This window comes from Mus caroli, chromosome 18, assembly GCF_900094665.2.
Source record: "Mus caroli chromosome 18, CAROLI_EIJ_v1.1, whole genome shotgun sequence".
In the NCBI taxonomy this organism is placed as follows: Eukaryota; Metazoa; Chordata; class Mammalia; order Rodentia; family Muridae; genus Mus; species Mus caroli.
In genome coordinates this window covers 39,021,845-39,035,857 of record NC_034587.1, presented here as the reverse complement: position 1 = coordinate 39,035,857, position 14,013 = coordinate 39,021,845, and the positions used below count along the sequence as shown (strand labels likewise).

At 43.6% G+C, this 14,013-nt stretch overlaps 1 protein-coding gene across 1 annotated transcript; it reads left to right on the top strand.

Moving 5' to 3' along the window:
- The first annotated feature begins 210 nt into the window (after window positions 1-210).
- Window positions 211-13,563, top strand: Grxcr2 (glutaredoxin and cysteine rich domain containing 2). The gene is made up of 3 exons (XM_021151157.1): window positions 211-587; window positions 6,910-7,158; window positions 12,198-13,563. The coding sequence occupies exons 1-3, from the start codon at window positions 252-254 to the stop codon at window positions 12,375-12,377; spliced, it is 765 nt and encodes a 254-aa protein (XP_021006816.1). The 5' UTR covers window positions 211-251; the 3' UTR covers window positions 12,378-13,563.
- The last annotated feature ends 450 nt before the right edge of the window (window positions 13,564-14,013 follow it).

Sequence of the window (14,013 nt, the reverse complement as noted above, 5' to 3'; positions counted from 1 at the left end):
CGCTTGAGACCAGACAGAGACCTCATCTTCTCCTCTGTTCCATCCACTCCACATAACCGTGATCACCTGCGTTTTCAAGAGGTCTATCAATATTTAATGTGTGGGTGTCAGTTGCTGTAATTGAGCGTTCTCCAGAACCTATTTAAATTAATCATATGCAGGAGGAGAGAAAAATAAAGTGCCTTTTTCTCAGAGCCTGGTTTCACTGGGCTACTCGGAGGCCTGGAAACCTGAGCGGGAACTTTCTGCTGATGGAGGACTCCGAGAAGAAACTGAATCAGAAGAGCGACGACAAACCCAGAAAAGTCCGGTTTAAAATCTCCTCTTCCTACAGTGGCCGAGTGTTGAAGCAGGTTTTTGAAGATGGGCAAGAATTAGAGTCGCCCAAAGAAGAATATCCTCACAGTTTTCTCCAGGAGGCCCTTGAACCAATGGATGGCGTTTATGGGTCTGGGGAAGTCCCCAAGCCCCAGCTGTACTCCCCCAAGCTGACTGCTCAGAGAATCAGCGTATTCAGAGACAGCGGCGCCTACACGCTGGCGGGCAGCCAGCCTCTGTTCAATGACTACAAGGCGAATGACCATAAGGTTGGTATTGCGCGAGGTTGTGACCTTCTAGGGTAGGCTCCTTGAAATATGTTTAGATAAATGCCAAAGTGCTTCAGATCGGTATCTCGCTCACGTTCAGCCAGAGCTTTAGGCACATCAAATGGGGAGCCGTTATTAGAATAATATTTCTTGGACAAAAATAACACACGGGTTGACTACTCGCTGGAAAGCGCAATGAGCATAAGCAGTGTTCAGATTCCATCCAGGGTAATACACAGTAATTGGGTCTTTGGCTGAGTTTCCTCAGTGTGTAAATTAAATAGAGGCGCAATGGTCTTCGGGTTGCTCAGCTGTCGCTTTATAGAATTATGCAGCAGTAGGTCATTTCGTTTCCTGAAAAGAATTGAATATTGGAAGGTACCCATTTTGCGCCAGCCAATTACTCAGCTGTAGTTTATCCGTGTCTTGTTTTTTTCTCCTTATCACTTTCCTACTGCCTGCCTTTTTAAATTGCTAGTCTATTTATTTAGTTTTGCCTTCCCAACGCTCATTAATGTGAATGCCGTGTAGCTGGAGTTCCCGGGGAAGAAATAGCGAAAAGCAAATCAAACAGAGGTAGTGCTACTTAGGGAAGAAGTTTGAACTAAGAGTTCAATGACGCAAGCTCTCCCTGCGGGTTTGCTTAGGTTCTCAGGTACCACAGATAATCAAAAGTCCATGCAGGATTTCTATTTAAAGCTAAAATAACCTGGGAAATGCTCGCTGATTTCCAGAATCTTAGGAAGTGGTCACGTGCTTATGGCTGTAAAAGTATGCACTGTAAATTATGTGCTGGATCTAATTCATTAATGGCAACTATACCACAACATGTCCTCATCTGTGAAGGGTTTTATTAGATAATTGTTTAAAATCATATTTATTGTTAGTTTCCTAAGAAAATACGGTGTTGCAGGTAAATGTTTTGTGACCGACAAAAGAGTAATTGTAGGCATACCCACCATCACCAAAACTAGTACCAGGCTTCATTTTTGTATTAAGGAGTTGAGATTGAGAAATCCCTTATGCTAGTGGAGTGCCTTGTGTGTTATAAAGGGCTGTCATGGATTATCTCCTTCTATGTCCATCATGTTCTTTTCTTTACCAAACTCTCAAGGAAAAAGTCAGATATGATCATTTCTATTTTGTGAAAGAGGAAATTTATGTGCCAAGTTGATAAAGGGCCCCACACACCATTATAGGGACTTAAGGAGCTGAGTCAGACTAGGAATCTCGATCCTCTGGTTTTCCGTACTTTAACCTCTCTCCTCTACGGCATGTTCCCTTCTAACATACAAGATTGTTACATAGTAATGATGACACTGATGATGGTGGTAGTTGCCATTTATCCGTGACCTCGGTACTTAGCTATGCTTTGTGCTGACAATAGTCCTTTGTAACTGTATCGTGCTTGGAAGTTGAGAATTAACAAACACATAATTCAAACAAGCCATGATAGACCGATTTAAGCTACTTCATCACTCACACGCCAGCTTTGGCACATGTCAGAACGATTTGACATAGGTGTACGAGACCAGATCGAAGCACAGTATTCCAGAGGCCATGTTGAAGGTTGGACTCCTGTTTGTCTCATTATATCCTGTTTTCTCTGTTGTTATTATCAACTGCCAGATCCTAGTTTTGCCCTGAGTTTGACAGGTACCTTCATGTTCCTGTGTGGCACACCCATTCATGATGTTATGCAAAACAAGGAAACAAAACTGGAGGTTTTTTGACTCCCTGCCAGCAGACTGTAAATTAACCCTTCATAAATGCTGTCTATGACAGTGTCTTAGGCTATAGTTAGGTGCAGCGATTTAACTAAGAGTTTGGAGCTTAGCCGAATATTTATACACCGCTATTCACAGGAACTCACCATCAGTTAGAGGTGGAAGCAACGTAAATACTCATCAGTTGGTGAATGGCTACACCGAAGTGGTACGTGCACCTAAGGGAACATTTCAGCACCTTAGGGGAATTTGACCTGCTTCAACATGGATGAAGCTCGAACACATTAGGGTAACTGAAATAAGCCATGCATCATCAGGCAAGCCTGTCCCATTGCAGCTACACAATGTACTTAGACTGTTCAAATCCATAGAGACAAAACGTAGATGGCGGTTGTCAGGCCAGGGGCAGCGAAGATGTTACTGTTTATGGATCCAGCATCTCACTTTGGGAAGATAAAGTTCTGGAGAGAAATATTGTACAACAATGCGGATATCAGGGAGCCCTACACTCATAAATGGTTAAAGTAATAAATTGTATTTCATGTGTACTGTACTCTTAATTGTAATAATAAAAACAAAACACAGGCTCTGATATCTCTCAAAGTCCAGTTATAGCTCCTTCCTGTGGAAGTTTGGACAAAGTGTGTAACTTTGTTGAGTAGCAGTGTCATCATTGTGGTCTGAGAATAACAGAAGTCTTTTTTAGGAGGGCCATTGAGATGATTAAGATTGATAATGCCTGCAGTATGCCTGGCTTCCTGCATGTTTAGCAAGTGGTACCTACTATCGCAGTGACGAGCACACTCTTAAGGAGGTGTTTAGTCTATTTTTTATTTTATGGGACAGGTACAAAAGGTGATACTAGATTTAAAAATGTGTTAAGGAACCAAAACTCACTGAACTGTGTAGGGTTCATGAAATTGTGGACAGGGAAAGGAAGGGAGTGAACACCCATATATATATATATATATATATATATATATATATATATATTCTCATGATTACAATATTTCAATGAGAAAGAAGAATTTTTTACATTGGGGAAATAGACATTTACAGGAATAAAATAATGTGTCCATCTAGCATAGTCGTTAAATAATGTTTGCATAACATTTGAATTGGAGCTGGGCTGTGGTGACATACACCTTTAATCCCAGTATTTGAGGCAGAGGCAGAGGGGAGGCAGAGGCAGAGAGAGGCAGAGAGGCAGAAGCAGGTGGATCTCTGAGTTCTAGGGCAACCTGATCTACAGAATATATTCTAGGACAGCCAGATCAACACAGAAACCTTGTCTCAAAAAATAAAAGAACAACAACCACAATGATAATAATAATAATAACAATAATAGGATTTCTCTGACTCCAAAGCCCACTAAATTACCTAATTAAAGTACCTAACAAGGTTACTCTGCATTCAGGGGTGTCTGGATATCTGTTTCTCAGTATGTGGCTACAGAAACCAGAATATTTACAGATACTTTCCCATATAAGCTGCCATTCTAGACTGAACACAAGAAGCTAAAATATTCTTGGCTCCATTCAGCTCTCTATAATACAAGAGTGGATTTTCCCTGCCGGCAGTTAGATGTAACCAAACCATGTAAACTTTACCTACAGAGCATTTGCTCAGGCACAAGGGAGAATCTGGCTGGCAAGTGGATTGAAACCAAACACACATGTAGAGTGACAGTGACCATCTTTGGAGCAAAAATATTTACTTCCTTAGATGTTGACTGGATTTGGATGGTTTAGGGGCAGGGATTTGAAGCACGTGAGCACTCATTCTTCGAGCTTATTGAGAGCTGAGTCTTCCAAGAACAGAAACCAAAAGAGAGTCCTGGACGGAGGAGGCTTCCGAGTAACTGAACCTTTTGGCTGTTGCAGGAAGCAGAAACAGAGCCTTCCAAAAGTACCACCACCCTTATCTCCCGATGTCAGAAACTGATAGTCCAGAGTGCGAAATGGGAATCCAGTGTGCATAAAAGAAAAGGAAATGGAATCTGCTACAGGATGCCTTGAAGAGAGAGAAAAGAGGACCAGACAGGAAGCCTGGGGCTTAAGTATCCATTGAAACCCCCATGGCTGTTTGCAGGAGTCTGAATGTTGAATTCTTGCTCACGTTAGATTCTGACTGAGGCCTTTAAATATTAGAGTGTTTAACTGGGGCATCATCTAAGTAGACTGTAGATATTCAGTTCTCAAATCAAGAAAAATACTTCATGCTGAGTATTTTGTTGTAAAGCACGAGTGTATGTACACTGAAAAATATCTTTAATAACAGCCGTGACAACATCCACATTTGCATACCACCAAAAGCTTTTGCAATTCCCATTTTCCTGTATCTTTCATGTCATTTTCCATTCTGAGAAGATGCTATTATCCTCGGGTACTATGTCAAAATGTATAATGATGTGGATATTGCTAGCACAGAAGTCAGAAGGGAGTTGGGCAAGGGCCCTTGGAACTCAGTGTCTTAAGTATTAACCCCTCTTTGGGGGGGACTGAGTCAGGATCTTTCTGTGTAACCCTGTTCTGGAACTCCTTCTGTAGACCAGGCTAGCCTTGAACTCACAGAGATCCACCTGCATCTGCCTCTGAGGTGCTGGGATTAAAGGCAAGGGCCACCACTACCCAGCTTGCATTAACCCTTATATCACTGAGCTTGGCAATGTTGGAAGCTCCCCCTAGGGAGACTGAATAGTGTGTGGCAGGACTCAGGAGTTTCAGCATATCTATGTACTACCAGTGTGGTAGGTAGTACACTGAAACTTAAACTTTTGCATTTAAGGAACTAACTTGTCTGTGGGAATGCCTACCAGCTAGATGTCAAGACATATACAGATGACCAAAATGGAGTTCATCAGTTTGTGATTTCCCTGTGTCTTGTAACTAGTAGACATCAGAACTGGAACCAAGTCTGTTTCCATCTAAGCTGTTTAACTTGGCAGAACTCTATGCTACTGATCAAGTGGTACCTGAATATTGACTCTTCTGCTTGACTTTCTCCCTCTTCCTCTTCTTCCTCCTCTTCCTCCTCTTCACCATCCTCCTTTTCTTCCTCTTCATCTTCACCCTTCTCCTCCTTCTTTCTTCCTCTTCCTCCTGGGCATTCTGAACTCAAGGTTTCAAATGTGTTAAGCAAGCTCCCTGCCACTGAACTTCAGTCTTACATCCCTGCCTTCGACCTACCTTCTTTAGTGAACTATAGCATTACACATGGTAAACCCATAGAATGAGACATTAGATATTAGTAATGATCCTGTAGAATCATTGACATAAATATTGACATAAATATTCACATTGTATGAGTAAAATGGTAAAATGGATAATGACAAGGTATATTCATTGGTGTATCTGTTATATATATATATATATATATATATATGTATACATACATATATATATATTACATATGATGTCTTGAGATCTATTTGGGAGGGAAGGAATGCTTGTGAGTAATGCAGTATAAAAATATTAGCTGTTGAGGACCAGGTAAAAGTGGTGCATGCCTTTAATACAAGCAGTGGAGAACAGATGCAGGTGGATCTCTATGCGTTTGAGGTCAACCTGGTTTACATCATGAGTTCCAGACCAGTCAAGGCAGTCAAGGTTACATAGTGATACCATGTATGAAGGAAGGAAGAAGGAAGGAAAGGGGAGGGAGGGGAGAGAGAGAGAGAGAGAGAGAGAGAGAGAGAGANGAGAGAGAGAGAGAGAGAGAGAGAGAGAGAGAGAGAGAGAGAGAGAGAGAGAAAGAGAAATGAAACAATTATCTAGAGAGATGGCTCAATGGTAAGAGCACTTGCTGTTTTTGCAGAGGACCCAAGCTCAGTTCCCAGCACCCACAAGATGCTCACAACCATTCAGAACTTCAGTTCTGGGGGACTCAATGCCCTCATTTGATTTCTGTAGGCACAAAGCAGGTATGAGGTGCACATACATATGTGTACGCAAAACACTCATACACAAAGAAAAATGAATGACGCTAAAAATTTAAATAAGATCTTAGGTTTGAATCTGAGCCACAGTTCATGAGTCACTATCACCTTAGTGAGGCACTTGACCCCATTGAGGCTTAGTCCTAACCTGTAAAGGGTGCAAGTCATAGCATTTACTTTATAGGGGTGTTTGGTAGGGAAGCAATGTCACTCAAATGCTCAGCATGATGCCTGACACACAAACAGTGTTCAGTAAGGGATGTGTGCTAATGTTATCTATGCATAGACAAATGGAGACATCTTCGCATGAGACTAAAGTGTCCTTTTGCCTGTGCCCAGCCCTTCACTGGCTATCCTGGGGATGGGGGTGGGGGTGTGGGGGTGGGGCGGGACACAGAAGCTCTGGACTCTGACTTTTACAGTCCTACCCTTGGAGTGGTTCAGCCTTCCTCGGTTCTTATCCTCAGCAAGAAGGAGAGATCCTTCTTACTTTTAGAAAGAACCTTGGAACCTTCTTTAGAAAGGAACCTTGGGGTGGGATGAATCACAGTTTTAACAGTTGCAAAGCCCTCCTCTCTTATTTCTCGGCTTGGGGCATCAGGCAGGTTCTGCAACCACATGTTTGGTGATGGCTGATGTCCACTCTCTGTTTCTCTAGCCTCCACCCATTATAGACTTTGGGAAGATAATTATCTACACCAACAACCTGAAAATCATCCGAACCCCGATGGACAAAAGGGACTTCATGAGGAAAATCCTCCAAAAGGAAGATGTGGCTGAGGAAACGTCCCTGATGATCACAGGGGAAAATGATGGAGACAGGGAGCAAGGCTGCCCCCTGCCCGAGCAGAACGGCAGCCCCCTGCCGGAGTCGGAGCGCACATTTCTCCATAGTCAGCACACACAGGTGCGTCTGTGCCGCTGTTCCCCTCAGGCTGGCCCTGCAGCAATGGCCTGCAGATTGCTTTGTTTCTGCATCACCTCTCTAAACATTTTTTAATAACAACACTTACAAAATCTGCTAAAGTGTGAAGGGATTTTTTAATATCTCTTGGATTGTAATGGCATAGTATTGGCATAAGCGACTATAAGTTCATATTTCAAATGTGTATGATTTTTAAATTTTTGAATGACTTTTCACGTATGATTAATCTGAGAATGAATACTGAGTTTTAGAGATAAAAAAATCTGTTCTTATCTAACTATCTATCTATCTATCTATCTATCTACCTATTTATTTATTTATGTTTCTGAGACAGGATCTACAGCTCAAGCTGGCCTCAAACTCCTTATCTAGCTAAGGATTGATTTTGAACTTCTGATTCTCTTGCCTCTACCCAGCGTTTTGGTATTATATGTTCCACTAACCTAGGTTTATATGAGGCAGGGCATTGAACCAGGGCTTCCTCATGCTAGCCAAGCACGCTACCAACTGAGCTTCATTGGTAGCAGAGCTGAGTTTAACTCTGACACTTTCTTATGTGTTCCCTTGTGCCTCTATTATTGGCCTGAATCTTAGTCTCCACAGCCAGTGAAGATCCTGGAAAGTCTTGAGTCAATCAGAAGATTAGGTTGAGTTGACACTGACACTATTTGTAAGCCCACAAGCCCAGGTACCTGTGGGCTGCAATGTTTTGCAATATACTAAGAGTGAATGATTGAGTCCGATGCTGGTGCCATCACAGAATATGGTGTTTCAGGGTCCCTTAGATGTAAAGTTTGTTTTGGTGGGACTCACTCCAGTATTCCATGAGTTGGACTGGAAAATGGAAGGGCTTTGGAGAACCTGAGTGAGTCCCTGCCCTGTGAGGACTGGGGTAAAGGGAATTAGGAGGTTATATCCAGCTTTGAGTGGTGACTTTAGGCCGATGTGCCAAGTCTCTCTATCCCCTCTCATTTCTATCACTTGCATAGATGCCTAACTCTCCACAACACCTCTTAAAATCTAGCTTCTCTCTTCCTTCCTCCACCCACCCCCTCCACCAGGACACTGAGTTTCATGGACTCCATTAAAAGGCTACTGAAATTTGGTTCCCATCTACCCTTTGGGCCTATGCAAATGCTTTTGAAATGAGAATCTCTGTTTCCATCACCCCCCATCCCCTCCACCAGAATTCAGGCCTCTTGTGTCACATCTACCTTTTGGGCTGATTTCACACCTGAATGTAATTACTTTTGAAATGAGAATCTCTGTTTCTGCCATTCCTTTCTTAGGCCTTCCAAGGCCTCAAAGCACTCTGTGGTGTTACATTGTTTGGGACAAGACCAAATCTCTTTATTTTAAAGAGCCTTAGGGAGTGACCTGCACCTTCCTATGTCTTTCTCTTCTGGCTGGAGAGAGGAGTTCCTCCAAGTTACAACAATAGAGTAGTTTAGAAAGCCCTGCATTGTCTAGCCAGTGCTAGCCTCTCTTGGCTTTATCTGGTACATATTTCCTACTGTGCCTTTGTCCTCTCCCCTCCCTCCACTGGCCGTCAGTCCATCTCTCATTGGTTCTTTGTACTCTGCATGCAATGCCCCCAGGATCTTCCATTCTCTTGCCTTTAGTTCTTGAGTTCTCAGTGGAGGTTTTGTCCTTCGGAGGATTCTTGATGGCCCCTATGAGGACAGCATCCTCAGAGTAAACCCATCAGTACTTTAAACATCTTATCACAGTCACAGCTTTAATTTCCCTTTTGTGATTGTGTGCCTAAGGTTTGCTCATATGAGGCAGACGTTGCCGTCATGTTGGGTACAGCATTGCAGTTCCCAGGTCCAAGGGGAAAAAAGTCTGGCATAGAATTGATGCTCAGTAAATATTGTGTAACTGCATGTAGGAAACATCCTGGAATTTGGAACCCAGTGCCAACTGGTAAGAAATACCTGACTCTTGCTGATAATCTTCTACAAGCTGTAGAGCAGAGCATGCCAGCAGGCAGACAGCCTGGATATTGTGAACATCACCTTTCCTCCTTAGATTTCTTTCATACTATTATTTCTTCTACTATGTTGTAGCTTGGAGGAATTACCCTCTCTGCCCAGAAGATAAAGAAACAGGAAGGTGCAGGCCACTCCTTAGGCCTGAAAGAAAAAAGCAACAGCAGGCTCCACATGACAATTATCTTTCTATTCAATTTGGAGGAATCCAGGTCTTCGTCCCCCACACCCCCAACTCTGTAAAGGAGGGCAGAGTGTGTGGCAGAGGTTGCTGGGAAAGGTTACGCTCCCCTTGTCTCTCCTTTAAACTCTGTTTTAAATTACTGTTTGTGTGTTCAATCCCTTGTGCGATAAATGCCCAGACAAGTTTTATTCTAAAAGAAAGGGTCAAAGAACATCAAGGAAGCCCTTCTGACCTTGATCTGCTCTGTGGAACTGGGAAGAGAGAGCCAGATGAAAGACGGGGCACTTTGAGGCCCTATCAACTCTAAAAGCAAAGCCCAAGAATAATGGAGGCGAGCCTCAGAGGCATGCGCAGGAGTAGGGACCCTGGCTCTGGGCTTGGTTTTTTATAATCGTGACCCTCTGGGCGCGTTAATGCTTCCTGTGATCTTATCTTTGAGAAAGTAAAATAAGGAAATTAATAATAATAATAATAATAATAATAATAAATAGCAGCAGTAATAGCTACTGATTTCAGAAGGCTCAGCCACCATTCTCAGTATTTATACATGCAATAGTTCATTTCATTCTCATGAGGAACCCTTGGAGTATGTCTTACTCTGTAGTTAGGAACATTGAGGCTAAGAGAGGTCAAATAACTTGCCAGAGGTTGTTAGAGACAACAGTCAAATCTAGGTCCATGCACCAATGTCATGATCACAGGCACTTTGCTCTGCAGAATCTGGCTTTGGGCTAGTCGCTGTCTTTAGAGTTGTGCATGCCTGCATGTCTTCAAGGAGCATGGTCTCCTGTTTTGGTCATAGAAAAGGGACTAGAAAAAGGATTGAGAGGTTCTGTTTCCTGTCAGGACCGTAGGAAGGCTCAGTGGAGTAGGAGACTTTTTGGTAGTGGGCAGCCACGGGTGGGGCTCCCAACAGGGAAGAGTGGGTGGGTAAGTCTGTCAGGAGAGAACTGAACAGCTGAACTCTGGAAACAGGTGGGCGTTGGCCAGGGTGTGTAGACGTGCTTCAGGGCTAGGATCTGACGCTCTGTGGATGAGGAGTTGTTTAGGTAAAAACATTTGTACATCTTCTAAGATTATGCTCTCTGTATGTGTCATGAGGATTTATCAGGAGGACACGTGTTGGTTAAAAGTGTCCTCCAAGCTTTTTGTTTTCCCTGTTGTTTTGTTTTTACTTCTGAGATGGTCAGTATGACAGGCAATTCAGTTGGACTGGGTTGTGTGGGAAGAGCATTTTTCATGAATGGGTGAATTTGTGCCAGTGTTGGCAGACCTGGGCTAAGAATGTGGGTGTGGGAGAACCCAAGGCCGGTGTGAGAGGATGCTTAGAAGCTGAACTGTGCTCGTTAGTAGGTTAGTAGGTTTACCAGGCATCGGTCTGGTTTGCAGCCTACTCCTCCAGAGATTCAGTTCGTGAAGAGTGCATGAATTCTTCAGAAATGGCTGATTTCTGTGAGATGCCTCAGACATTTTGTCTCGAGACATGGTTGAGGGACATTTTCTGGAAACAAGAGACTTAGCTAAGAAAGAAACTGACTTTTATGGGGAGCTTGGACTGTATAAGAGGAGAGGAGGCTGCATTTGCATGTGATGCCTCACGCAGTATTGCAGAACTCAGAGGGTAGGCATTGCTAATCCTGTCTCATAGAGAGTGAGAACGGGGAGGCTAAGCAAAGGGCCCCAGCTGTACTGTCTGCACCAAACACCAGCTTCCGTTATAGTCTGTTGATGCCACGGGCCAGAGCTTTCTTTTTAAATTGAGAATGTCATACATACATTTTTTTTTCTTTTAAGACAGAGTCTTACAGCTTTAGCTGGCCTGGAACATGCTATGAACAACACACTGGCCTTGAACTCTGTCTGTCTTTGCCTTTTAAGTGCTGGGATTAAAGGTGTGTGGTACTTTGCCCAGCCATAAAGAAAGTGTGGTGATAGAATCCTCTCTTCGTTCATCACCCTCCAATCCCATACCCACCCATTTCCTCTCCCTGATTTAGTACCTGGGTGTAAGACCATTTACCGGAACACAGGTAGCCTCTCAAGGGCCAAGTCCCTGAAGAAAACTGACCCCTCCCTTCCCCAGCTGCCATCAGTTGCCAGAAACTTCTTCTCAGATAGGAGTGAGACTTCATGAGCCTTTACCTTGCCCATTACAGCCCAAGGCTTTTAATCATTGGGCCTAACATAGTTCTCAAAGAGAATAAATTATTACAAGAACTCAGAGCTAATTCAGAGCTAATTCATTAACTTACCCAGCCTGCCAGTTGCAGAAAGCATCCCTTTTTGAGTACCTGATGTTGAACAGCTAAAATGAGGAGTCATGGGTTCTGGTGTTCAGCCCCCAAGAATCAGTTTTCCCCCATACCTTCTTCCAGGCTGTATGTCTGATATCGCCAGGTAGCTTCTCAGTATGACATTTTCCCACTGCACAGGGTGATAGTGTGCACTGGACAGTTGTGAGGGTACCAGGAAGTCCCTACTGAAGGAAGCACTTGCTTTCCTGCAGTGCCTGCTGAGGTTTGCCACACGGGCTTCTTACTCTATGGGACAGGGAGAAAAGTCATGCCCTTGCCTCAGCGGAGCGTACGTCAGATGGGAACAAGGGTGACTAAGAGCAGAAAGATGCAGAATGCCAGATGTGATGGCAGATGTACTCCTAGCATTCATCTAAGAAGTCTGATAAAATGGCTGTTCTGTGTCCTGGCCATTTCCCTCATTAGCGTTTGTGGGGAACATTTTCTCCAATTCCATCGGAGTCTTTGCCAAGACTCAGTACTGTTTTGATCTCCGTGAGAATGGTAGACATGAACCACCGGTCTAACTGGAGTCTGACTTGTCTCTTGCAGGATGGGTTGGTCCCTGAGGACTGTCTCCACTGCCAGGGGTCCGGCATTGCCACCTGTTCTCTGTGCCACGGCAGCAAGTTCTCCATGCTGGCTAACAGATTCAAGGAGTCCTACCGAGCCCTCAGGTGCCCTGCCTGCAACGAGAATGGCCTGCAACCTTGCCGAATTTGCAGCCCATAGCCCGTAGCCCTGGTTTTCACATGTGCCTTTCTTGTACTCTCTTACCACGTTACTCCTAATAAAGCACCCTGCTTCCTCCTGCCTCTCTCTGAAAGGGAGCCCACTGCAGCAGCAATCACTTCTACCACTAGCAAATCTCACAAAATTTGATGACATTTTGTGAAGTTGGTACCATCTCTACATGCGCCTAAGTGACAGGGGCATTTTTGAATTAGAATCTGCTCTGAAACTGCTTCTAAAATTATCCTTCCAGGAGCATGTGCATGCATCTCACTTGATTTAGTTCAGTCTTCCCCTTGCGCCAGTGCACAAATAACTAAATGTACACTCCAGACAGCAGGTTGAAGTCATTTTCCGGGCCAGGAGCTATTTTGCAAAATTATGTGGTCAGAAAGGAATAAAGAAGTAGATTTCCAACGAACCAGATCCCTGTTTCTTATAATGCATCTGAAATTGTCTTTGGTAAAATTGAAATTTCTAATGAGGCAGAAGAGGGAAGGGGCAGTCAACACTGGAGGCTCTCACGGGCCTCTGCAAGCAAAATAGAATGCTTATTCCAGAGCCAGCCAAGCTGAGGAGGTCCTTCTTCTGTGGCTGCTCGTGTGGCATGTTCTAGCGCTTACTAGCCAGACCCAAACTAGAATGCTTCTGTGCATCTCTAACTGGTGAGGTTATAAGCCACACCAAAGCTATTGGGAGAAAGTTGGCACTCAAGCACGTATCTATGATAAGATTTCTGCCAGCCCCACAGCCAATTAGCAAACAGACAGGTCTATTTTAAGACTAAGATCTAGCCAGCCGCTCTTTAGAAAGGACAGCAGGTGTTTCAGGCTTATCTGTGGCAACTCTTGAAGAGAAGAACCAAGAGGTCTCATAGCTAGACATTGTTTCTACAGCCCACGAATGAGCACGTAGAGGGAGACTCTCCCCTCTTGACGACAGCTATTAAGTTTTAAAAGCACGTTTGTTAATGAACTTTTGCAGCTTGAACACCCACTCTCCACACTCAGTGAGAATGACACCGGTGTTTGTTATTCAGCGAGACTCACTGCTTATCTTCAAGAATAACTCCGACTTCGTGTCTTAGTAATCCTTCAAGGCTTCTAATTCTCTTGTGTTCTGTTACATCAACAGTGGGTTGCGCCCGGGCAATAGGAATAGTTCTAATAAAAAGATGTGAGTACTCTTTGAAGCCACAATGCTCTTGTTTGCTCTCCTGTGCTCACGTGATCCCTTTATGCCTCTGTGTGACTGCCTCCTGCCTCTATTCGTAGTTCTTACAGCTGCTCACCTTTCTGCATTCCCAACATAGCAGAAGGAGTGATGTCAAGAGACGTCTAAGCACTTTACTCTTTGCCTACAAAGCAGCATCATAGGTGCTTGAGGCTTCATGGGACCCAAAGATCCTAGGTCTTTGGCATCCTGTGACTCTTACACTTTTAGTGGAGGCAGACTTGTAACAGGTAAAGTGTAATATAGCTTTACTGGGATGGAATAATGGGATTAATATGTTTGGAGTAAAAGGTTACCTTGTCAGACTGACTGTTTTTTCTTTCTTTCTTTCTTTCTTTCTTTCTTTCTTTCTTTCTTTCTTTCTTTCTTTCTTTCTTTCTTTCTTTCTTTCTTTCTTTCTTTC

Coding starts and splice junctions, on each gene's coding strand:
- Grxcr2 (XM_021151157.1), top strand. CDS start 252: ATGGAGGACTCCGAGAAGAAACTGAATCAGAAGAGCGACGACAAACCC. Junction 588..6,909: donor ACAAGGCGAATGACCATAAG/GTTGGTATTGCG, acceptor CTGTTTCTCTAG/CCTCCACCCATTATAGACTT. Junction 7,159..12,197: donor TCCATAGTCAGCACACACAG/GTGCGTCTGTGC, acceptor TGTCTCTTGCAG/GATGGGTTGGTCCCTGAGGA.